Source organism: Schistocerca serialis, chromosome 2 (assembly GCF_023864345.2).
Source record: "Schistocerca serialis cubense isolate TAMUIC-IGC-003099 chromosome 2, iqSchSeri2.2, whole genome shotgun sequence".
In the NCBI taxonomy this organism is placed as follows: Eukaryota; Metazoa; Arthropoda; class Insecta; order Orthoptera; family Acrididae; genus Schistocerca; species Schistocerca serialis.
The window spans coordinates 608635269-608660058 of NC_064639.1; the positions used below are offsets into that span (position 1 = coordinate 608635269).

Sequence of the window (24790 nt, forward strand, 5' to 3'; positions counted from 1 at the left end):
TGTTTCTTCTTCTATCACATCAGACAAATCTTCACCCTCATAGAGGCTTTCAATGTATTCTTTCCACCTATCTGCTCTCTCCTCTGCATTTAACAGTGGAATTCCCGTTGCACTCTTAATGTTACCACCGTTGCTTTTAATGTCACCAAAGTTGTTTTGACTTTTCTGTATGCTGAGTCTGTCCTTCCGACAATCATATCTTTTTTGATGTCTTCACATTTTTCCTGCAGCCATTTCATCTTAGCTTCCCTGCACTTCCTATTTATTTCATTCCTCAGCGACTTGTTTTTCTGTATTCCTGATTTTCCCGAAACATGTTTGTGCTTCCTCCTTTCATCAATCAACTGAAGTATTTCTTCTGTTACCCATGGTTTCTTCGCAGCTACCTTCTTTGTACATATGTTTTCCTTCCCAACTTCTGTGATGGCACTTTTTAGAGATGTCCATTCCTCTTCAACTGTACTGCCTACTGCACTATTCCTTATTGCTGTATCTATAGCGTTAGAGAACTTCAAACGTATCTCGTCATTCCTTAGTACTTCTGTATTCCACTTCTTTGCATATTGATTCTTCCTGACTAATGTCTTGAACTTCAGCCTACTCTTCATCACTACTATATAGTGATCTGAGTCTATATCTGCTCCTGGGTACGCCTTACAATCCAGTATCTGATTTCGGAATCTCTGTCTGACCATGATGTAATCTAATTGAAATCTTCCCATATCTCCCGGCCTTTTCCAAGTATACCTCCTCCTCTTGTGATTCTTGAACAGGGTATTCGTTATTGCTAGCTGAAACTTGTTACAGAACTCAATTAGTCTTTCTCCTCTTTCATTCCTCGTCCCAAGCCCATATTCTCCTGTAACCTTTTCTTCTATTCCATCCCCTACAACTGCATTCCAGTCGCCCATGACTATTATATTTTCGTCCCCCTTTACATACTGCATTACCCTTTCAATATCCTCATACACTTTCTCTATCTGTTCATCTTCAGCTTGCGATGTCGGCATGTATACCTGAACTATCGTTGTCGGTGTTGGTCTGCTGTCAATTCTGATTAGAACAACCCGGTCACTGAACTGTTCACAGTAACACACCCTGTGCCCTACCTTCCTATTCATAATGAATCCTACACCTGTTATACCATTTTCTGCTGCTGTTGATATTACCCGATACTCATCTGACCAGAAATCCTTGTCTTCCTTCCACTTCACTTCACTGACCCCTACTATATCTAGATTGAGCCTTTGCATTTCCCTTTTCAGATTTTCTAGTTTCCCTACCACGTTCAAGCTTCTGACATTCCACGCCCCGACTCATAGAACGTTATCCTTTCGCTGATTATTCAATCTTTTTCTCATGGTAACCTCCCCCTTGGCAGTCCCCTCCCGGAGATCCGAATGGGGGCTATTCCGGAATCTTTTGCCAATGGAGAGATCATCATGACACTTCTTCAAATACAGGCCACATGTCCTGTGGATACACGTTACGTGTCTTTAATGCAGTGGTTTCCATTGCCTTCTGCATCCTCATGTCGTTGATCATTGCTGATTCTTCCGCCTTTAGGGGCAATTTCCCACCCCTAGGACAAGAGAGTGCTGTGAACCTCTATCTGCTCCTCCGCCCTCTTCGACAAGGCCGTTGGCAGAATGAGGCTTACTTCTTATGCCGGAAGTCTTCGGCCGCCAATGCTGGTTATTTATCAAAATTTAGGCAGTGGCGGGGATCGAACCCGGGACCGGAGACGTTTTGATTATGAATCAAAGACGCTACCCCTAGACCACTGGTGCCTGTCGTAAGAGGCGACTAAAAAGTCTCACACGTATCGGCATTTATGTGATGGTCCCCTGTAGGGTTTGACCTTCATATTTCCAAATTTTCCTGAAGAGCGAGCCACTTGGGGAGGACGCCTTACATGGTGCATCATGTCCATAGTGCATTGAGATCTTTAGCCCCCTTTCTTGTCGTCGCATTTCCATTCCTCTCATTCTCCATATCTTGGGCAAGGATACATTCCAGGGTGCAGTTTCCACCATTCACTAAGCAATGTCGCTTTCTGCGCTGACAACAACCATGGACTTCTTTTGCACCTGGTATCCAGCATGGTAGCCAGTCCGTTGTGGTAGGGCCGCCATGTACCCTGTTGATTGTAGCCCCCTGCCACCACAGGGATTGCTCTGCTGATGCCTGCACTGTTAACCCCCCCATGTACGCCAAGAAGTAGATGCCTATCTCCCTGGGGCATCAGTACTCCCAGCAATGGCTATTCTGTCTGGTGGCCCTTGCTGCGGCTGGGTAGCACCCATGGGGAGGGCCCTTGGTCAGAGTGGTTGGCATCAGGGCAGATGACACGCAATGAAGTGTTGCACATCTTCTCTTGCTGGTGGCCATCCACCAGCAGTCTCTAAGTGTTTGAGGGCTCAATTCAATGTGCAGAAGTATGACCCCAAATCGTTCCTCTCCCTGACCACACCATGGGAGGCACAAATGGATAAGGATGGCAGTGAAGCATATTCGCCCCTGTACCTAGGCTGTACGAGAGCTGATGGGGAGTCTTTCATGACAATGAAGCCTCAGTTCTTTGTAGAACATTTAGAGGACAAGTTTGGGGAGGTGGAGGGCTTGTCCAAATTGTGCTCTGGGTCAGTTATGATAAAAACAGCCTCCTCTTCCCAGTCAGCGCATTACTTGCTTGTGACAGATTGGGGGCTGTTTCTGTTACCATCACGCCCCTTAAGAGCTTAAATGTGGTCCAGGGTATTATATTCCATAGGGACCTTCTTTTGCAGTCTGATGACGAGCTGCACACCAGTTTAGAGTGGCGAGGTGTTCATTTCATCCAGCACATTCGTCGGGGTCTGAGGGATCATCAGGTTGCCAGCAGTGCCTTCATCTTGGCCTTCATGGGTGATACATTGCCTGAGAAGGTCAAGGTGATGGTCTACTGCTGTGACGTCAAGCCCTATATCCCTCCCCCAAAGCAGTGCTTTAAGTGCTGGAAGTTTGGTCATATGTCTTCCCACTATACTTCCAGCCTTACATGTCAAGATTGCAGACGCCCATCGCATCCCAATACTCCATGTTACCCGCCTCCCATCTGTTTCAGTTGCGGTGAGCATCATTCACTTTGCTTGCCAGACTGCAGGATTTTACAGGAAGAGAGGAAAATCATGGAATATAAGACGCTGGACAAACTGACCTACACTGAGGCTAAGCAGAAGTTTGAACGCCTTCATCCTGTTCATATGACGTCCTCTTATGTCGCTGCTACAACTGTTCTATCCCTGTCAGCTCCACCTGCCTGTCACCTCTCAGAGCTGGAAGACTACACCTGCCCCCTTGATGGTGGGGAGCAATTCCCACCCTGCTGCTCCTGCAGCACCTACTTTGGGGGAGCACCCCCCCCCCCCCCCTCCCAACCATCAGGGACATCTGTCCATCTGTCCCCACTTCTAAGCCGGAGAAGCGCCCACCTTCTTTAGCTCCAGAATGAGATTTTCACTCTGCAGCGGAGTGTGCGCTGATATGAAACTTCCTGGCAGATTAAAACTGTGTGCCCGACCGAGACTCGAACTCGGGACCTTTGCCTTTCGCGGGCAAGTGCTCTGCCAACTGAGCTACTGAAGCACGACTCACGCCCGGTACTCACAGCTTTACTTCTGCCAGTACCTCATCTCCTACCTTCCAAACTTTACAGAAGCTCTCCTGCGAACCTTGCAGAAGTTTGGAAGGTAGGAGACGAGGTACTGGCAGAAGTAAAGCTGTGAGTACCGGGCGTGAGTCGTGCTTCGGTAGCTCAGTTGGTAGAGCACTTGCCCGCGAAAGGCAAAGGTCCCGAGTTCGAGTCTCGGTCGGTCACACAGTTTTAATCTGCCAGGAAGTTTCTTTAGCTCCTCTCGCTCAGAAGGGGTCCCTTGGGTCCCTCCCTTCCCAGGTTACCACCAGTGGGAAAGATGACTCCCACCAGTGGCTGAAGTGCCCAAAAGCAGCTGGTCATAGGACTTCATGATCCTCCTTAGTTCCAGTGACTGACTCAGTGAAGCCCTCCCAGCCAGAGAAACTGAAGGAGCAGCGAGAAAAGTCCAAGAAGAAGACTCCTATCATCAAGGAACTTGCAATGGCACCCACCCCACCGCTACCTACCAGCTTTCCATCTGAGATGAGGTGGAGATTCTGGTGTCCGCTTAGGACCTGGATCTCGCCGGACCCTCTGACACAGTGGATATCGACTCCTCAGGAAATCAGTCAGTGGCAGCAGGTGACCCTGAGGCGTAAACCGCCTCATTGAATGTTCATTGCCTTCCCAGCCTCATGATCATATTATCCTCCAGTGTAATTGCGGCAGTTTTTTCCACCACCTTGCTGAGCTAGGACAACTTATCGGCCTTCACCCTTTCTTCTGCATTACTCTCCAGGAAACTTGGTTTCCAGCTATGCGAACCCCTGCTCTCCATGGCTATCGGGGTTATTATAAAAATCAGGCAGCTTATGCAAGGATATCTGGTGGAGTCTGCGTCTGCATCCTTAACTCTCTTTGCAGCGAATGTGTACCTCTTCACACACCTTTAGAAGCTGTTGCTGTTTGGGTGTGGACACCTCAGGCTGTTACTGTCTGCAGTATCTATCTTCCAGCGGATGGTAATGTCCCACAGCATGTATTGGTTGCGCTGATAGCCCAACTGCCGCCACATTTTCTGTTACTGGGCGACTTTAACGCCCATAACCCTTCGTGGGGTGGATTGGGGGCAACAGGCCGAGGCACTATCGTTGAACAAGTGTTGGCAGAGCTTGACCTTTCTCTCTTAAGTAATGTTGCCTCCACACATTTCAGTGTGGTGCATGGCAAGTACTCAGCCATCGACCTTTCGGTGTGCAGCGCTGGCCTTCTACCCTCTGTCCAATGGAGTGTGCATGATGACTTGTGCAGTAGTGACCACTTTCCGATCTTCCTGTCACAGTCACAGTGTCACTCTTCCGGGTGTCTCCCCAGATGGGCTTTGAATAAGGCTGACTGGAACTCGTTCTCATCCATTGGCACTATTGAGCCTCTTTCTCATGATGTCATTGATGTAGTAGTTCACACGATAACCACCAGCATCATTTCAGCAGCGGAATCTGTAATTCCCCGTTCTTCCGGGTCCCCTCAGTGGAGGACTGCCTTGGTGGTCATCGGAGATCGCAGGCAGACCCTCCAACGTCATAAGTGGCACCCATCACTGGAACACCTCATTAGCTTTAAGGGGCTCCATGTCCAAGCCCAATGACTTATTCACAGATGGAAGCAGGAGTGCTGGGAAAGGTATGTCTCCACCATTGGCATCCGTACCTCTCCATCACAGGTTTGGACCAAGATTAGGTGACTCTATGGATATCAGACCCCCATCAGCATCCCTGGACTTTTACTGAATGGAGCAGTCGGCACTGAAGCAGACACGATTGCAGAACTCTTAGCAGAGTATTAAGCTCAGAGTTTTGCTTTCACAAATTACCCACTGGCCTTCCACTCCCTGAAAGAGAGGTTGGAATGTTGGAGCCTTTCATTCCATATGCGCCACCCCAAACCATACAATGCTCCATTCAGTGACTGGGAATTCCAAAGTACCCTAGCCGCTTGCCCTGATACAGATCCCATGCCGGATTGCATCCACTATCAGAGGCTCAAACACCTCTCGGTGAAGTCAGTGATGCCGTCTCGATCTTTTCAACTGTATCTGGGTTGAGGGTGAGTTCCCCTCACAATGGCAGGAAAGCCTCATCATACCAGTGTTGAAACCTGGCAAGACCCCTACTGGAGGTGGACAACTACCACCCCATTAGCCTCACCAACATCCTGTGCAAGTTACTCGAATGCATGATGAGCCAGAGGTTGAGATGACTGCTTGAGTCTCGGGCCCTTCTGGCTCTGTCTCAGGGTGGGTTCCATAACAGCCGCACTGCCACCAATAATCTGGTTTGCCTGGAGTCTGCCATCCATATGGCATTTGCCCACTGTCAGCATCTGGTTGCCATCTTCTTTGACATGCAGAAGGCGTACGATACAACGTGGCGACATCACATCCTCACCACACTTCAAGGATGGGGTCTTAGGGGCCCGCTCCCAATTTTTATTCAAAATTTTCTGTCGCTTCATTCCTTCCACATGCAAGTTGGTCCCCCCCATAGTTCCTCCCAAGTCCAGGAGCATCGAGTCCCACAAGGCTCTGTCCCGAGTGTCTGCCTCTTTTTAGTTGCTATCAATGGGCTAGCTGCAGCTGTGGGAACATCCGTATCAGATTGTTTGTATGCTGATGACTTTTGCCTGTACTACAGCACTGGACTTGGAAGTTGCTGAATGGTGGCTCTAGGGCACTATCCGCAAGGTGCAGTCTTGGGCAGTGACACGCAGCTTCTAGTTTTTGGCTGCCATGGCTTTATTCTGATGGTGAACCTCTTGCTGTGGTGGAAATGCATCGGTTTTTGGGACTGCTTTTTGATACCTGGTTGACTTGGCTCCCTCATATTCGGCAGCTTAAACAAACCTGCTGGCGGCATCTTAACACTCTTCATTGCTTAAGTCGCACCAGCTGGGGTGCCAAATGGTCTACCCTTCTATGACTGTATCAGATGTTGATTCAGTCCCATCTCAATTATGGGAGCCTGGCTTATGGTTCAGCATCACTTTCCACATGGTGGTTGCTTGGCCCCATACTTCACTGTGGAATCCAACTTGCAACTGAAGCTTTTCGGACAAGCCCTGTTAACAGCATACTTGTGGAGGCTGGTGTCTCTCCATTGCGGATCCGGCGCGCCAACAACTACTGGCCACTTATGCAGCACATGTTTGTAGCTTGCCCATGCATCCAAATTACCGTCTCCTGTTCCCCAACTCAGTTGTCTATCTTCCCAAATGGCGGCCCCACTCAGGGTGTCCGATTGCGGTTCGTGTTCGGTCTCTTCTCTCTGGGTTTGAGTTTTTCCCTCTTCCACCTCTTTCATGGGCCCTTATATGTCTACCCCCACGGTGTATGCCCCACCCATGCCTTCAGCTGGATTTGGCACAAGGCTGTAAAGACTCAGTCTCTCCTGAGGCAGTCCGCCAACGACTTGTTTCCATCCTTGCCATGTTTCCTGGTCCTGCTGTAGTCTATACCGACGGTTCGGTGGTTGCTGGTCAAGTTCATTATGCTTTTACTTTTGGGGAACAATCTGAATAACACTCATTGCTGGATGGCTCCAGTGTTTTCACTTCAGAGCTTGTTGGCATCTCTCACACTCCTGCTCAGGGGAGTCCTTCGTTACCTGTAGTGACTCGCTGACCGGTTTACGAGCTATCGGCCAGTGTTTTCCTTGCTCTTGTCTGGTGATGGCTATCCAGGAGTCCATCCATACTGTTGCCTGTTGCAGCTGCTCTGTGGTTTTTGTGTTGACCCCGAATCATGTCGGCATCCCAGCTAATGAACATGTTAACATGCTGGCCAAATAGGCTATCAATGCACCGACCCTGGAGATTGGCCTTCCGGAAGGTGATCTCCAGTCAGACAAAAAGTTCTAGGTACATGGGATGATGAATGGTGCGTCCTGCCTTTCCCCAACGAACTTCGGGTCATCAAGGAGACTACAGGTGTGTGGTGCTCCTCCTTGCAAGCCTCTCGCAAGGACTCAGTTGTTCTCTGCCAGGTATGCATTGGTCACACCTGGCTGACGCATGGTCATTTATTGCTCCATGAGAACCCACCTCTATGTCGCTGTGGATCAGCTTTGACAGTGGTCCACATCTTGTTAGCCTGTACACTTTTAACTGCACTCAAGCAGACATTTGTGCTGCCTGATAAGCTCCCTGCACTTTTAATGGATGACGCTGCAATGGCAGGCTTAGTTTTGAGTTTTATTCATGCAGAGGGCTTTTATTGTTCAATCTGAGGGTTTGTCTCCTTTTTGTGTTGAGTCTGGCCTTTGGCCTACGGTTTTAGATTGGGGTTTTTGTACGTCTCTTGGTGGTTGGCTTTCCTTTTTTTTGTTTCCATGGTCGGCCAACCACTGTAATGCTCTGTGTGTTTTCCTCTTTTCTGGTCTTCATCTATGTCTTTCTTGTTCTGTGTCGTCCCTTGTCATCTCCGTTGCTTGTTTTTATTCCTTGTAGGTGTTTCAATGTCATGGAAAAAGGGACCAATGGCCTTTGTAGTCTGGTCCCTTCAACCCCACAAACATACCAACCACACTTCGAGACGATGAAGCTTGCACAGGATAGGGTAGCGTGGAGAGGTGCATCAAATCAGTCTCTGGAATGAAGACCACAACAACAACAACAACAACAGGAAATTATGCTGTACTCTGAAATACTAAGCAGTACTCACTGAACTTGTTTGACAAATGCCAGAAAAATAATGCCTAATTGTATTTTAAGGCCTGGTAACAGCGAAAGTCAGCCATCTGAAACCTGCATCCTGCTACATTCTCAACAGGTTTTCTACCAGCAACAGTACTCACCCCAATCAGCCATAAAAGTAAGGCCAAGATTATGGAACTGGGGTGGAAATAGTTGCTTCATTCACCTTACAGATTTGATTAGGTAGACCATTTAATCGTGACATGATATAATATTGACTTAAACGATAGTGTTTTCAAAGTGATTCAGCATTCTGAGAAAAGAGTATGGGTTGAGCCCATAATATTGTCACAGAATAGTCTGTTCAGCTTTCATGTAAGGCCCCATTGTTCATGATGAGTAGTTCTAGCTATTCTCGTATGAAATAAAGTAGACAAGACTTTACCCAGAATCTGAACTGGAAATGGGGAAGCCTGGAACTTGTATTTATTTTGTGGGAGGGGACATGGTGGTGGGAGCAAAGAACAATTTGCCACAAAAAAATTAAAAACTTGTTGTTAATCACCTAGCATACTAATGGTGCCACATTATAACAGATACTATCTATCTACAATGTTCTTAACTGAGGAAATATACTTTGTATGATGTTTGTATGTATTTTTTGCTTCCAGGCAATTATGATAATGTTCAGTCATGTGGGAATCCTTTCTATATTAATATCTACACTGTAAACTGCAAAGGAGACTGTTTACAAAACATTCATGCAACCCATGCTAGAATAGTGTTCAAATGTGTTTAACTCAAACCAAATAGCACTAACAGATGATACTAAACATGTACAATGATGGGCAGTGCAAATGGTCACAGGTTTGTTTGATTCACTGAAATTTTGGAAAAAGCTAGCTGCTGAAAGCTATTCCACAAAAGTGTACTTACGAAGATTCAAGAACCAACTTTAACTGATTAATGTAGGAATACATTACAACCCACCACAGGTCACTCCTATAGAGATTGTGAAGACAAGATTAGATTATTTACAGCGCACATAGAGGCATCTTAAGCAATCATTCTTCTCACTGTCCATGCATGAACTTAATAAGAAAAAATCCTGATAAATTGTGCAATGAGAAATACCCTCTACCAAGCATTTCATAATGATTTGAAGAGTGTGGATGTAGGTGTAGTTGGAGATTTTAGAAGTTCTTCACATTAGTTGGTAATATGAGAAAAAACATTATGAATTGATGGTGCAAAGCTACTGGGAGCTTTTAGCATCTACGAGGGTATTTCAGAAAGTAAAGATACACCGTACGCCAAAGGAACAGAAGAGTTTTGGCGAGCAAGTTGGCAACACTGGTGTTAACCTTGAATCATTAGTTTTCTCCTTGCGGTCGTTCGGCAGTTGAACGTTGCTTCTGGTTGGAGTAGATCGTGTTTAAAATGGCTGCGCCGATTCAGAATCCTGCCAAATGTGAAGTGCACTCCGTCATATGTTTTCTGCATGCAGAAGGTCAGCAACCAGCAGATATTCACAAAGAAATTGTTTCTGTTTATGGGAACATTATGAATCGACAAAATGTAACGAAATGGTGCCGTCATTTCTCTGAAGGTAGGACCGATGTTCATGACAAACAAAGAACAGGTCGGCCATCTGTGATCCCTGATGCCCTTCTTCGGAGAATGGAAGAAGCAATTTGTGCTAATAGACATCTCACATTGAAAGAATTGCTTCAGATCATGCCGGACGTGTCAATGACAACTCTTTATGATATTGACGTTGTGACTGTCAAGTTAGGGTACAGGAAATTGTGTGCACGCTGGGTTCCAAAACTGTTAACGGAAGAACACAAAAAGAAAAGGATGGTCTTTGCACTCACCTTCCTCACATGCTATGCTGAAGCAGGTGATGAGTTCCTTGATCACATTGTGACAGGTGACGGGACGTGGGTTTATCACCATACACCTGAATCCAAGCAACAATTAATGCAATGGTGCCATTCAAATTCACCAAAAGCCAAGAAATGCAAAACGTCGATTTCAGCAAAGAAATTCCTGACTCCTGTTTTTTGGGACAGACAAGGCATTCTTATGTTGGAATTTATGCCTCCTGGAATGACACTTAATGCTGCTGCATATTGCCAGACTTTGAAACGTCTTTGAAGGGCAATTCAAAACATATGCAGGAGAAGGCTGACAAGTGAAGTCCGCTTGCTTCATGACAATGCTTGGCCTCACACAGTGCTCGTAACCAAAGCACTACTCAAACAATTCAAATGGGATGTATTGGACCATCCACCATACAGCCCAGACCTTGCACCCACTGACTTCCATGTCTTCTGTTACCTGAAGCCACATCTTGGTGGAAAATCATTCCATGATGATGAAAAGATCAAAGATGAAGTTGAAATGTATCCAACAACAGGTGGCAAACTTTTATGACTGTGGGATACAAAAGCTTGTGCACTGACTTAACAAATGTTTGGATAATGAGGGTGGTGATTATGTCGAAAAATAACAAATACTCCAGTTAATAAGATGTAACTGACGTTTTCTAAATAAATGTTCTATTTAAGGACTGCGAGCCATTGTATCTTTACTTTTTGAAATGCCCTCATAGATATATCTCCAGTTGTCAGTTGTAAGCACAATAGTGCCAAACAGGGAATAGTTTGGAAATATCATGACAAATCATTCTGGTCAGTATCCTTTACAGTTCTAGCATTCTTCAAACTGATACTGAATTGAAATGTCAGTCTGTGTGATGGGGCAAGATACAAGTCTGGTTTGCAAATATATGATTTTCAGGTGGAGGAGGATGTGGTGTTGTTGTGCCCTTACCTGTCTCACACTGTCTATGGCCATGAATGTAAAGTTTACTGATGTGCATTAGCAAATAAAATTATTACTGTATAGGAATATTTATATATTAAACAGTTCTTGTAATTTCCCTTCTGTCAGTCTGTAATAACTCTGTTTACAGCAAATCAGAAGTGTTCTCAAGGATATCGGAAATGTAGATACAATGGTCAGTGCATCCCTGCAGCTTGGTGGTGTGATTACAGTAAAGACTGCTTTGATGGCAGTGACGAAGAGGAATGTGGTAGGTTAAATTTATGAAACTCAATGCAAATATGTAAGTGTCAACTGAAAGAGTACATTGAGTATAAGTTTTAAATAAAAGTTAAGAGCAGTCATGTTTTGTGGCATCAGATTCATATTAATGAATCAAATACAAAAGTGTTTGTCTTAGCTGTTTGATACTGTGGCCTTCTGTTAATTAATTGATATGTCAGTCTGTATGAAGGGGCAAGAAACAAGTTTGATTTGCAAATACAAGGGCTATTCAGAAAGTAGGGAACATATCCGTCTGACACCGCTAGGTGCGCTTCGATTGCGTATATTTTGGTATGTGCGTGCTTGGCAGCTCAGTCGGCATCCATCTATGACAGTGGGAACATCTCTATGTGTCTGGTTTTTTCGATATTCAAATTTGAAATATGCGCTGCAATCGAAAATCCCACCAGTTGTGAGGTGCGGTTTGTGACATGGTTTTTGCTGGCAAAAAACCTATAACCTATAGAAATTTATCATGAACTGTGCGAAGTGTACGGAAACAATGTAATGAGTGAATGTTCCTTCCAAAAATGTGCATTCAGTTAAAAAAAGGCTGAACCAACATCCATGATGAAGAGAAGAGTGGACACCCGAGCATTGTGACTGACAATCTTGTTGCTAAAGTTGATGAAATGATTCTGAAAACCATCGCTTCACATTAACGGAGCTTTCACTTTCTTTTCTGCAAGTTTCACAGTCTTTGTTGTTTGAAATTGTCACTCAAAAGCTAGACTAACACAAATTTTTTGCATGGATGGGTGCCCAAAATGCTTACAGAGCACCATAAAGAACAGCGAATGGGGCCAACGTTGACATTTCTGGTGGCCTACCACAAACATGGTGATTCATTACTGGATTGAATCATAACTGGTGATGAGACTTGGCTGAAACATGTCAACTGCGAGACAAAGTTACATTCCATGAAGTGGGGGCACACAAGGTCCCCCCCAAAACCCACAAAATGTTTGCAAACCTCGTCAGCAAGGAAGTTAATGGTGACAGTGTTTTGGGATAGGCAAGGTATGCTTCTTATTGATTTTCTTGAACGTGGAGCAACTATAAATTCTGCCCAGTACTGTCAAACTTTGCACAGCCTTAGAAGACCAGTTCAAAACAAATGCTGAGGAAAGCTGACATCCAAAACTTTGTTTTTGCACAACAATGCCTGACCTCACATGGCAAACCGATCTAAAGAACTCCTTAATTCATTCAAATGGGAAATTTTCCCTCATCTGTCCTACAGCCCCGATCTTGCACCAAGCGACTTCCACTTGTTTCCCAAGATGAAGAACTGGCTTGCAACACAGCGCTTTGATGATGACACGGCGCTCTAGGCGGGCGTGACTCATTGGCTGAAGACTCAGGCAGCAGAATTTTATGACGAAAGTCTTTCAAAGCTTGTCCACCACTATGATAACTGCTTCAATGTATTTGGTGACTATGTAGAAAAGCAGTATGTCAGTTGCTCTTTCAGATGTATATAATAAAATGTATTTCTTATACTTAGTTTTTTTTAATGCCAAAACATTCCCTACTTTCTGAATAGCCCTCGTATATTATTTTCATGTTAAATTTATGAAGCACAATGTAAATATGTAAGTGTGATCTGGAAGAGTACATTGAATATAAGTTTTAAACAAAAGTTAGCAGCAGTCATGTTTTATGGCTACAGACTCATATTAATGAATTAAATACAAAAGTGTTGGTTGTATCTGTTTGATGGTGTGACCTTTTCATGGTGACTGTCATGGTGACTGAAACAGATAGATAAATAATTGAATTTAGGTGGACAAGGTAGTAACAGTAGCCACCAAAATAATTAGCTATGACATGAGAAATACATTCTGATGTCGAACTTTTCAATATTTGCATCAGAGGAAAGGGGAAGTCATGTGTAGTCATGTATACTATCACTATATGTGATAAGTTACAGTAATTTAAGGGAGAAGCTGCTAGTATACTGGGTGGTTGTAATTAAACTTTCACTATTTAACATGTTATAACATGGAAACTAATTATGGCATGAGCACCAAACATGGTGGCATTAATGTCGGAAAGACATGGGAAGAGAACTAATACAGAATCAGTTCAACTGAAACACTTTTAATGTGCTGCTATGGTACATCATATCAAACATACTGGTATTATTACTGCTACAAAAGGTGCGCAATATGCTGCCCATCAGTGTCCAGAAGAGTCTGAAAGCTCAGGATTGCATTCTGCACATCAGAATGAAGCATGTCCATATGTATGCTGGCTACCTATCTTGATATGCTGCACTTCAGATCAGCATATGTATGAATGTTCCCCTGGTAATCCTTGTCCTTCAGGAAACCAGAAATCACAGTGAGTGAGATCAGGTGATTGTGCCAGCCAAACATTTGGAAACGATCGGCTGATAATTTGATCGTTTACAGATGTATTTCAGAGAAGCAGCTGAACACCACATGTGATGTGTGATGGGACCTCCATCTTGCATTAAAACTGTTGAGTTCAGTGCATCTCTCTCCTGTAGGGCATGTATGACCTGCTGGCAAAGCATATCGCAGTAACACTGGTCAGTCACACTGTACATCTTTGGTCCCTTAGTGCCAACTTCTTCAAAAAACATCCATAAAGCCACACCATATGGTAACATATTCACCATACAGAGGAACTTCATGGACAGTGACTGGCATTGAAGATCCCCACACTCAGCAATTCTGTGTCTTCACCTTACATGTCAGAGAAAAATGAACGCCGTTTGGCCATATGATCATCTATCGTTGTGCATCCTGTGGTGCAAGCTGCTGTACGATATGGATCTTGTATGGATACCATTTGATAATGGACCATGGTATGTTCAACTGTCATGACACAGCACACGCACTGTCTGATGATCAAGAATTGCGTGCAGCATTGTGTGCCATAGGAACATAAATTTCATCAACTACCTGTGGGGGAACCGGTCATCGGCCTCTTCCCAGAGCGACACTCAGTTCTCCAGTTGATTGATACTTCTTCATCATGCTGTGCACAACAAGTGGTGAAAGAAGACTTTTACATAATCCTTTCAGCTGGCAATATTCTCAAAGCACTGCTGCAGCCTCACCGTTATTTTGATAACAGACCTTCACCAATACTGCCCTGCTTCTTTTGTCCAAGCTCGTGTTGATACATCAAAGAGTGCACTCTGACTGGTTAGGTGTGTGAGACTATGAGTCATGATGACAGATCATGCCACCTGGTAGCCATAGTTGGTACAGAACGGTGGCACTGTATTGCATGGAAATCATGCACCCAATATTCTGGACATTTATGCTACCAATTTTGTTACTTGTACTGTAATTTGTTTCCAAGTTATAATGTGTTAAATATGGAAAGTTTAATTATAACCCCCTGGTACTTCATTATTTAATCTTTCTAGCATTTCCCTGTGATGCTGAAGTGAAAATTGATAGAGCTACATAGTATAATGTTATTTCTTATTTAAGTCTTCATACTAAATTGATAACCAGTTTCATTTCAGCAATATCTGTACCAATAATCTAAGTAAATGTGTAGTGCAAGGTAGGAGACTAACTGTCATTGAACCTTGCCCAGTGATATTTGGGTCTTTTCGTTTTTTGGCAATGGTGAATCCAGGCTTTTCCACTGGTTGATTTGTTCTTCTTTTCTTGTAGTTGTAGTGGTACATATAGCATTTGTCCATGATGATCAAGTGGCTAAAGAAGTCATCTGGATTCTCCTGAAACAACTGTAACTTTTCTGTTTGCTGCCTCGTTTGTGAGAGCTGTTTGAATGTGTGTGAGAAGCTTTTGTCATGTAAGGTGTAGACTGATTTTCACATTTTTCACTGTTGCATCAGTTGTTACGAGCTAGTCTTTGAGCACCAAGGCCTCTATTTCTCTTACAGTTTCCAGTTCTTCAGTTTGATGTGGGCTTCCACTTCATTCTACATCAGTCAGACTTGTCTGGCCATGCTGGAAATATCTGCACCACCTAATCACTGTATCATATGGTAGTTCACCAACTTAGCATTGATTTTTGCACTTTTGCTCCTTTCAAAAACAAAAACTAATTACCGCATCATGTTCAACTTTATTAATGGGCTGCATCATTTTGTTTTGGCTCCTTTAGTTGTGTGCTATGGTCCTATGGTGTGGACATGTCAATGTGCTTCAAGAGTGCAGACATATAACAGGGGGCAAATGTTTATTTTTCCTAGAGGATAATTAAAACTATGTGACTACTCTTTGGTCCTTTAACAAGAAATCTACCAAGGACACTGAGTCCATAGTAGGTCGTCTTTAAATTCACAATCCTAGGATTCATTTACAGCAACTTTCCAAGTAATATGATTGTTGGCCATTTTTGTCCATCCATGCATGTTGCACAGATGAAGTCGTGAATTACCTGTGTGAAGTAAACTCTTCCAGATCTGCTTCCTATATTTGTACTCTCTACCAAACTTTCCAGTGTGATGAAGATTGAGACTTTCATGTCTCAGAATATACTCCATCCAGATATCTCTTCTCTTCATAATTGTCTCCAACAGCTCTGACAATTCTTCAATTCTAATGCTTCATCCAGTGTTTCCTGTACATACATATTAGAGATAGCAGGCCTTCACTTGCTCTCTGTTTAATCTTTACTTGCTGCTAATGGTCACTACATTTCACTGTAGCCATATCACCTGTGTATAAATTCCATAGCATATTCTGTCCTTGTGTTTGGTACCTGCTTCCTTGTATCTACTGCCTCCCTATAATAATTATTTTAGAAGAGTACCCTTATTAAAATTCAAAAAGTATCTGTATTGGAAGACAATTAAATAATTCAGTAAACATAATACTGATTGTGATCACCAAAAATTAATTCACACAATTTCTGTTAAATGTTGGTAGTTTTCAAGAGCCCTTGGCTGTAATTTTGATACAGGAAATTAAGGAAACATAGTGATATCATATCAAAGCATGTTGATGTAATGGAAATTAAGATATAATTAACGAGCAGATCACCTAAAAATGAAGTCCCCAGGATTCATATTTTGTAGAAGTAGTGATGTAGTTTCAAATTTTTTCTGATGGGATAATATTCTTTAATAATGTGCTTACTTGCAAAAAAACTGTACAGTCTCTATGGACTATCAGGCATTGTGCAAAGAACGTTATCTTTATGTTCAGTTGCAGCCAATTTACTGCTTAATGCAATTCTCGAAAAGCAAGTTAAAATCAATAGTTTAAATAATAAGTATACTATTACGAGGGCTATTTGGAAAATAAGTTCCAATCAGTTGCAAAATGGAGACCACTATTAAAATCAAAAATGTTTTATCCAGAACAATTAGCTACACTTTCCAGTCACTTCTCTACATAGTCATCACTCTGACTTAGACATGTGTCGTAGCGTTATACCAACTTTCCAATACCTTTGTCATAGTATGCAGCCGCCTGTGCTTTTCACCAATTTTCTATGCTGATCTACATCTTGTTGCCTGCACCAAACCTTTGTTTTCATAGCCCGCAGTTCATGTGAGCAGAGATGAAACTCAGTGGGAGCCAATTATGGGCTGTGTTGTGGGTGATCAAAGACTTCCCATCGAAAACACTACAGGAGCACCTTCATTGCCCGTACAGAGTGTGGCCAAGAAGTGTCCCGAAGAAGGAAATGTATGACAGTTATGTTATGTGGGCTGCATGACATCAGGCAAAATCTCTCACCAGTGCCTCATACTTTACAGAAGACACTATTTTCTAGACATCTTTATGTGCTCATCATTTGCTCAGAATTGAAAAGAGCAACGTGGCACAATTGACGGGCATACTAGAGACCTGTCCAACAAATATGTGCAAAGCTTCATCGAATTTTTGTAGTGGTTTCCATTTTGTGACCAATCAGAATTTACTTTCTGAATAGACCCTGTAAATTACAAAGGCTTCCATTTCTTCAGATTAGAATGGTGCACTTATCCCAGTGTCTACATTACCAGTTGTGTGATGTGATGGTGCAACATTGCTGCACATTGTTGAAATTTTTTGGTGGATCGAAAAATAACAATATAAACATGTCACTCTGTTCACAGAATCTGTACAGCATGCTTGCCAATCTAATGAATTTCGCTGCAACAATGGTCAATGTGTACCTGCTGACGTACGGTGTTTCAAGTCTGGTATTGATCATGCTGCATGTGCTGATGGATCTCATCTATTTAACTGTGGTAATTAGTGACCTAAAACTCATCTAAATTTCTGCATTTCTAGAAGTGATAAATACTCCTATATCTGGCCCAGATTATACAAATATTGTTCTCAACTTTTGTGAGAAACTGAAATATAAACTTTAGTGTTGTCTAGAACAATCAGTCTTCTGTCATAAAAACTAGATATTGTTCCATTACAGTGAGAGTTTACATATCCATTCACACTCGGACCTTGGATAATGTAAGACTTCACAATGTTTATAGTGCCTATTATCCTGATTTGCTTCAGCACTTAGAAGCTGCACATTTCTGACAAGTGCTTTCATAGCCAGTGCTAGCCACCCAGTATGAAACTGGACTCACATCATGAATCAGCATTTATTTCCAGAGGGATGCAATAGATATGCACATACAGATGTGTAGGTGATGAGCAATGGCAGTCTCTTAAATGATCAACAACAGAAAATGTTTTTTGATAATATTTGGTGGCTCTTTCATCATGTCATTGAGTGCTGTCACAATTTCAAACCCTGCCATAGAGTACAAAAATGTACAGTGCTTAACATCCACCCAGAGGTTGAGAACTGTAATTTCAAAGAAGTTTTAACCACGTTTTGGAGAAATGAAAGTAATCCATGACAAATGTTTGGCCTAGCCAACATAAATTGCAGTGTTTTAGTGATATCAGTTTGGTTAAAATGCACATCATGCAGAATATTCTCTCTCATGTAATCATCTGTGAATACCAGGTGCATATTACTTACAGTGAACTGACAGGATCAAGTTTTATCTGAAATGAGAGTGGCCATCAGAAAACAAACTGCCCAAGACAAATTTTTGTTTTAAATAATTAACAGAACTCCTGATGGAGAACCAAGTGATAGATAAGGAAGGATCAAGCTCTTGTGTGTTTTTACAACATGACCCAAAACTACAAATTGCAGGTTTTCTTCCATTAACCTCAAAACTGGAAGCAGAAAAGCCACACCCAATACCTAATGTACGACTGCTAAAAAACAAGAGGCGCAAATGTGATAGAAGCAATGCAGACAAAGATGTACCTGATTCAGACCAGATCATACAAAAAGAGAACCCTAAAATGCTGCCTGAAATGAATGCTTCAAAAGCTACAGTAGAAGCAGTTGAGGCAGCAATTCAGGACATCACATAGATCAATGTGCAGGCAGCTCTTAAGTCATGACAGTCAGAGGCCAATTTGTCACTGCACATGCCACAGCAAGTTGCCAAAACAAAACAAGCAGAACTGAAGGGGAAAACTAGGAAAACAGCACTTCTGCAGAAATGGAAGAGTATTTGTCCCAAACCAAAAATAAGCACCACAAAAGACTGAGTGACATCAAACAAGCTGGAAACAAAAGGAAAACAGGTGCAGATTACTTCTAGAGGAAAATACATCTGCAATGCAGACACGGGAAGCAATTCAAGATCAGGTGGATTCTGATATCAGTCAAGGCCATTCAACGTCTTGACCAGCCAAATGACAATTCAGTATGGAAGAAAAACAAAAACAATGTCATCAGTATTGCTATTGACTGAAAAGAATCCCAGTCTTAAACTCAAATAGAGATGGAACGAGACCCTGGTCATTTAGTTAGCATTCAAACCAATACTGTGATGTGAATACTTGGAAACTGTCATGTAATATATGGATTTTATAATTTTTATTGATGTGCTACGTATTATATATGTATGTGAAACAAGAACTGTAGATCTTCATGGATTGAAATGTCATAGGTTTTTGGTAATAAAGTTTATTTTCAGAAGAAGAAAAAAAGAAAAAATGAGGGTAAGTGAAAAACTACAAATCCGAAAACGTGTTCTATCCCCAGTCAGTCCTTCAATTATTTGTATTACTTATCACTTCTTTCGCATGGAGAAATGCATCAAACCAGTCTCAGGACTGAAGACCACAACAACAACAACAACAACATCACTTCTTTCACTTCTGCCAATAATTTTTAATGTGAAAAATGCCAAGGCACGCCATTGTTCAAAGTCTTTGTCAAACTGTAGGTTTCCTGTGTTTGGCTGGTGAGTCATTTCTATTGTTGGAGGGCAGCCAATTGGACCTTCTCTAGTAGAGCACTGTGATATTCATTCTAATCTTCATGTTGTTATCTTTATGTGAAATTGTAGAAACAATTTGGCTTCTACTAACTGAAAAAAAATTATTTCTAATTATGCAGGTGATAGTTACAAAGAGGAAAAATAAAATGAGGAATTAAATGGAAATTGTGCCATTAAGTTTCATCTACGATAAATTTAACTCATGAACAGTAGAATTTAAAGAAGTAATTTTAAGAACATAGTTCAAAGCACACCTTCTTTCCACATTGGCGCTATCACACTAAAGAAATTAGGAATTTTCCCAATGGTCAAAGAAGCTAAACCATAATACTCATTGGTAACATACAAATCAACATCATCAGGATTGCTGTAAGCTGGTGCATTGTCCATTCATCCACCATAAGTTTCTTGTAACTGGCGTATTTTATTTTACACAGATGTTTAGGAACATGTTGATATTACACCCTGTAGTAGAATGAACTTTTTTGGAACTTACTGAGAGATCCCTGGAACAAATTATGGCCACTGTGATTAATTGTGCTTTCTGTCTGTCAGTGTCTGATCACATACCACCACAGTGTGTTCATCAAATTAATTATCTGTGACTCCTTAGTTTTAAAATTAATGAAATGTGGATCATGACTGAATAAACATTATGTGACACATTGCAAATTACTGTTCGGTTTCACTGTTCATTCAGTCATCACAAAACAATACACTAAATACAAATGGTGAGTGCTTAATTGTGGGCACAGCAACTAGTACTTGCAAGTTTAATAGTGTGGAAGCACATCAACATTGTACCCAAACTCAGCTTGATAGGTCACAATTTAATGGTTAGTTTACAAGTTAATGTTCGACTAGGTCAAAATTTCAACTAAGTTCAGCTTTACTAATGCCACAAATGAGGCAATGAAATATCTGTACATTTGAAGTAGCTTCAACTGGCCAGACAATAATTCAATCTATATACAACAGCCCACACTGCGGGAAACTCCTAAGTCCATGAAGTGCAGTTTGTGCCAAATTCAATTACTCCTGAACCTCCATATGGAAATTTTCTAAGTATGGAAGTCACACTTTGAAAAAATGTTGAAGATATCATGAGTCAATTGAGGTATTCTCCACTATGAAAGAATCAACAGTGTTCTTACATGAAAATTTTAAAAGTAAAGTATTGAGAAATTGTGTACCTCAACTTTCAAAAAGTACTTGATCTGTTAACATCCTGTCATAAAATAAAGAAAAATCTTGCTTGGCACTATGAAAATTTGTCACTTTAGTTTGTGAAACAACTGCTTCCCTTGGTGCCTCTATTAAAAACATGAACACTGAAACCTCACTTCTTATACACTGAGATGACAAAAGTCATGGGATAGCAGTACATACATATACAGATGGCAGTAGCATCATGTACAGAAGGTATTAAAGGGCAGTGCATTGGCCAAGATTCATTAGTACTCAGATGATTCATGTGAAAAGGTTTCCGATGTAATTATGGCCGCAAAATGGGAACTAACAGCCTTTCAATACAGAATGGTAGTTGCAGCTGGACGCATGGGACAATCCATTTCAGGAATCATGGAGATTCAGTATTCTGAGTATAACATTCTTAGGGGTTAATTTTACTCTTTGTATCTGGCAATCTGTCACAGCAAAAATCCTGGAACAGTCACTGTAAGTTTTTACTTGTAAAAATAAGATTTAATGAAGTATAATGTTTCAGTTTCAAAATAAAGGCATCTTGACAAATCTGAAATAAGTTGTAACATACTTACAATAAATTATCACTATAAGCTACATGCTTTCTGTCCAAAATCACACAAAGTACTGACTAAACAATCCCGAACAATCCTAGGCATTGTTCAGAATAATTTTTCGATTACTTAACAATTAAAACTCTTAGCCTAAAACAAATGTCACATTTTAAAGATTATCTATATTTTTATATATTAAACACATGAGTGAATTCTAGTCTGTAAACTAATTGTAGAGTGTATAAACGCTTAGATGTTTAATGGTTATATTTTCTAATTTCAGGAGATTCATATCATATAAAATGTTCCTACCAGTTAACAGACTTCTACACATTAGTGTAATTAAGATTCTGTAATCATTTCCTTCATAATGTTTTCACAAGTACATATTTTTCATACAACTCTATGTTAGAAATTACTGTTCATGGCTAAAATTTACGTACTTGAATTAATTTTAATTAGACTGTTACATTTCATGAGGTCCACAGTGTGATGAGTGTGCCAAAAACACCAAATTTCAGGCATTACCTCTCACTACAGACAACACGATCACCAATGGCCTTCACTTTACGACCAAGCGCAACAGCATTTGTGTAGAGTTGTCATTGTTAACAGACAAGCAACACTGAATGAAAATAACTACAGAAATCAATGTGAGGTGTATGATAACTGTATCTGTTAGGACGGTGCAGTGAAATTTGCCATTGACAGGCAATGGCAAATGACGACCGATGCAAGTGCCTTCGCTAACGGCACTACATTGCCTGCAGCAGATATTCTGGGCTTGTGACCATATCAGTTGGAACCTAGGTAACTGTAAGACCATGGTCTGGTCAGGTAAGTCATGATTTCAGTTGGTAAGAGCTGATGGTAGGGTTCGAGTGTGATGCAGACTCTATGATGTCAACAAGGTCCTGTGCAAACTGTTGGTGGCTCCATAATGGAGTGGGCTGTGTTTATGTGGAATGGACTGGGTCCTCTGGTCCAATCAAACCAATCATTTACTAGAAATGGTTATGTTCAGCTACTTGGAGACCATTTTCAGCCATTCATGGACTTCATGTTCCGAAACAGCGTTGTAAGCTGTAATTCTTATGGATGACGATGCGCAATGTCACAAAGCCACGATTGTTCACAACTGGTTTGAAGAACGCTCTAGACAGTTTGAGTGAATGATTTGGCCACCCTGATTGCCTGACGTGAATCACATCGAACATTTATGGGACATATTCGAGAGGCCAGTTCAAGCACAAAATCCTGCACTGGCAACACTTTTGCAGTTATGTATGGCTATAGAGGCAGCATGGCTCAGTATGTCTGCAGGGGACTTCCAATGATTTGGTGAGGCCATGTCACATTGAATTGCTGCACTATGCCAGAAAAAAAGGAGGTCTGACATGTTAGAAAGTATCCCATGGCCTTTGTCACCTCAGTGTAGATTATTGTGTGTGGTGGAGTAGTCACGAGGCATTTGTAAATAACATTCTATACAGTACTGATAAGATTATGTCACAGATCAACTGAAAACTACGAAAGTTGAGTTATGCATAGAACTTAATTAAATGTAAAACCATAGATTTAAAAACAAAAAAAGGTTTGAGATTAGGGAGTCAAAATTAAAGTCAGTCAAATCATATGAATACCACATGTTAACTGCTGTGAATGAAGTATGTGACAATCTGTGATTTTTTGCAGCCTATTGGAAACCTAATTCCTTAGATGTCTACAAAAAAATCATCTCCATCAATCAGATTTAATAAAAAGAAATCATAGAATTGCAAATGCTGATTGTTACAGTATTCAGAAAGAATCTACAGAATAAATAATTGGAGGTAGTTTACTACGTACACACAATAGATGAGAGATTAATTATTTCCCCAAAATTCTTGTACAGCATTATGAACCTAGTTTCCCTTCCCAACAAATCAGGGCTAATTACAGAGTAAACCGAGAAAAGAATAGTTAATACCAGGGATCAAAGTTTTCATGCCAGAAAGAGGGAGCTGTATTTAATACAGAGAATTAGTTCTAATCAAGTGTTATTACTAAACACTTCTGTGTGCCATAAACAAGGCAAAAACCTCACTACTCACAAAAAATTCAAAATTTCAAGAGCAATGAAAGCAGAATTATTAGGCATGAAATGAATGAAGCCAGTAAGGCAAATGACATCAACTCCTGGATGACAGAAGCAATTTAGCACCACTAGCTAATTTTTTTTAACTTAAAATTGCAAAATACACAATGTTTTAATCAATCGCGAAATTAATAGCCACGGTATATGGAAATAAATCTGTGTTACCAAAGTATTCTTTTGCTAATGCTCTTACACTAGGAAGAGTCTTTTGCTGACTTTGCCTTGTAGATGGTGGTAGATAGTGATTTTGTATGACATTATCTGTTCACAGATAACTGGACGTGCCCTGATGGGACTTTCAAATGTAGAAATGGTCCTTGCCTGAACAATTCTTTAGTGTGCAATAGGAACATTGATTGCAAAGATACTTGGGTGGATGAAGATCACTGCCGTGAGTAGCCATTTATAACAAAAAGTATAGCTTCTATACTTTTATAAAGTTTGCCGGGTGTTGTTGTTACAGCATTCAGTCTTAAGACTGTTTGAAACTGATCATTTCTTTGTGCTTCAAGATGTGTCCTATCAATCTTTTTAGTGAAACTGTGCCACAAATGGCTTTTCTCATTGGTTCATGTTAGTACCTCTTCATTAGTTTGATCTGTCCATCTAATCTTCAGCATTCTTATGTAACACTACATTTTGAAAACTTCTCTTCTTGTGTGAACAGTTCATCTCTCATATGTGTCACTTTCATACAAAACTACACACCAGACAAATGTTTCTTTACACTTAAATCTATATTCATTTTTAGCAAATATATCCTTTTCACAAATTCTTTTCTTGCATTTGCCAGATGGCAGTTTATATACTCTCTATTTCATCCATCATCAGGTTTTTTGCTGCCCAAATAACAAAACATGTCCACTGAGTTTAGTGTCTCATTTGCTACTCTGCTTTCCTCAGTATTACCTGATTTAATTTGGCTACATTCCATTATCCTTGTTTTACTTTTGTTCGTGTTGATATTATCAGTCAGTATGAAAAAAACCTCAGTGATAAGCCCTTATTTATGGCTGTCCATGGATGTAAATGATAAGTGGATGATGATAATAATGAAGTCATATAGTCTGGTTAGCTGGGAGTCATTGAGGAGGAAGTTCAGCCACCTATTTCTTATAGCACACTGTCATCTTTCCTTTGCCAAGTTGAGAGTCACTTGTTAAGTTATCTGATGCAGTGATAATAATAATAATAATCCCCTTCATGAA

General features: G+C 41.3%; 1 protein-coding gene across 1 annotated transcript in view; it reads left to right on the plus strand.

The window, feature by feature from the left end:
* The window catches only part of LOC126456274 (G-protein coupled receptor GRL101-like), a 490877-nt gene that overhangs the window by 292544 nt on the left and 173543 nt on the right, over nucleotides 1-24790 (plus strand). Inside the window, exons 11-13 of the mRNA XM_050092026.1 lie at nucleotides 11286-11405; nucleotides 17484-17618; nucleotides 23854-23973. Of these exons, the coding sequence (XP_049947983.1) occupies nucleotides 11286-11405; nucleotides 17484-17618; nucleotides 23854-23973 (375 nt within the window). The remainder of the gene's footprint in view (nucleotides 1-11285; nucleotides 11406-17483; nucleotides 17619-23853; nucleotides 23974-24790) is intronic.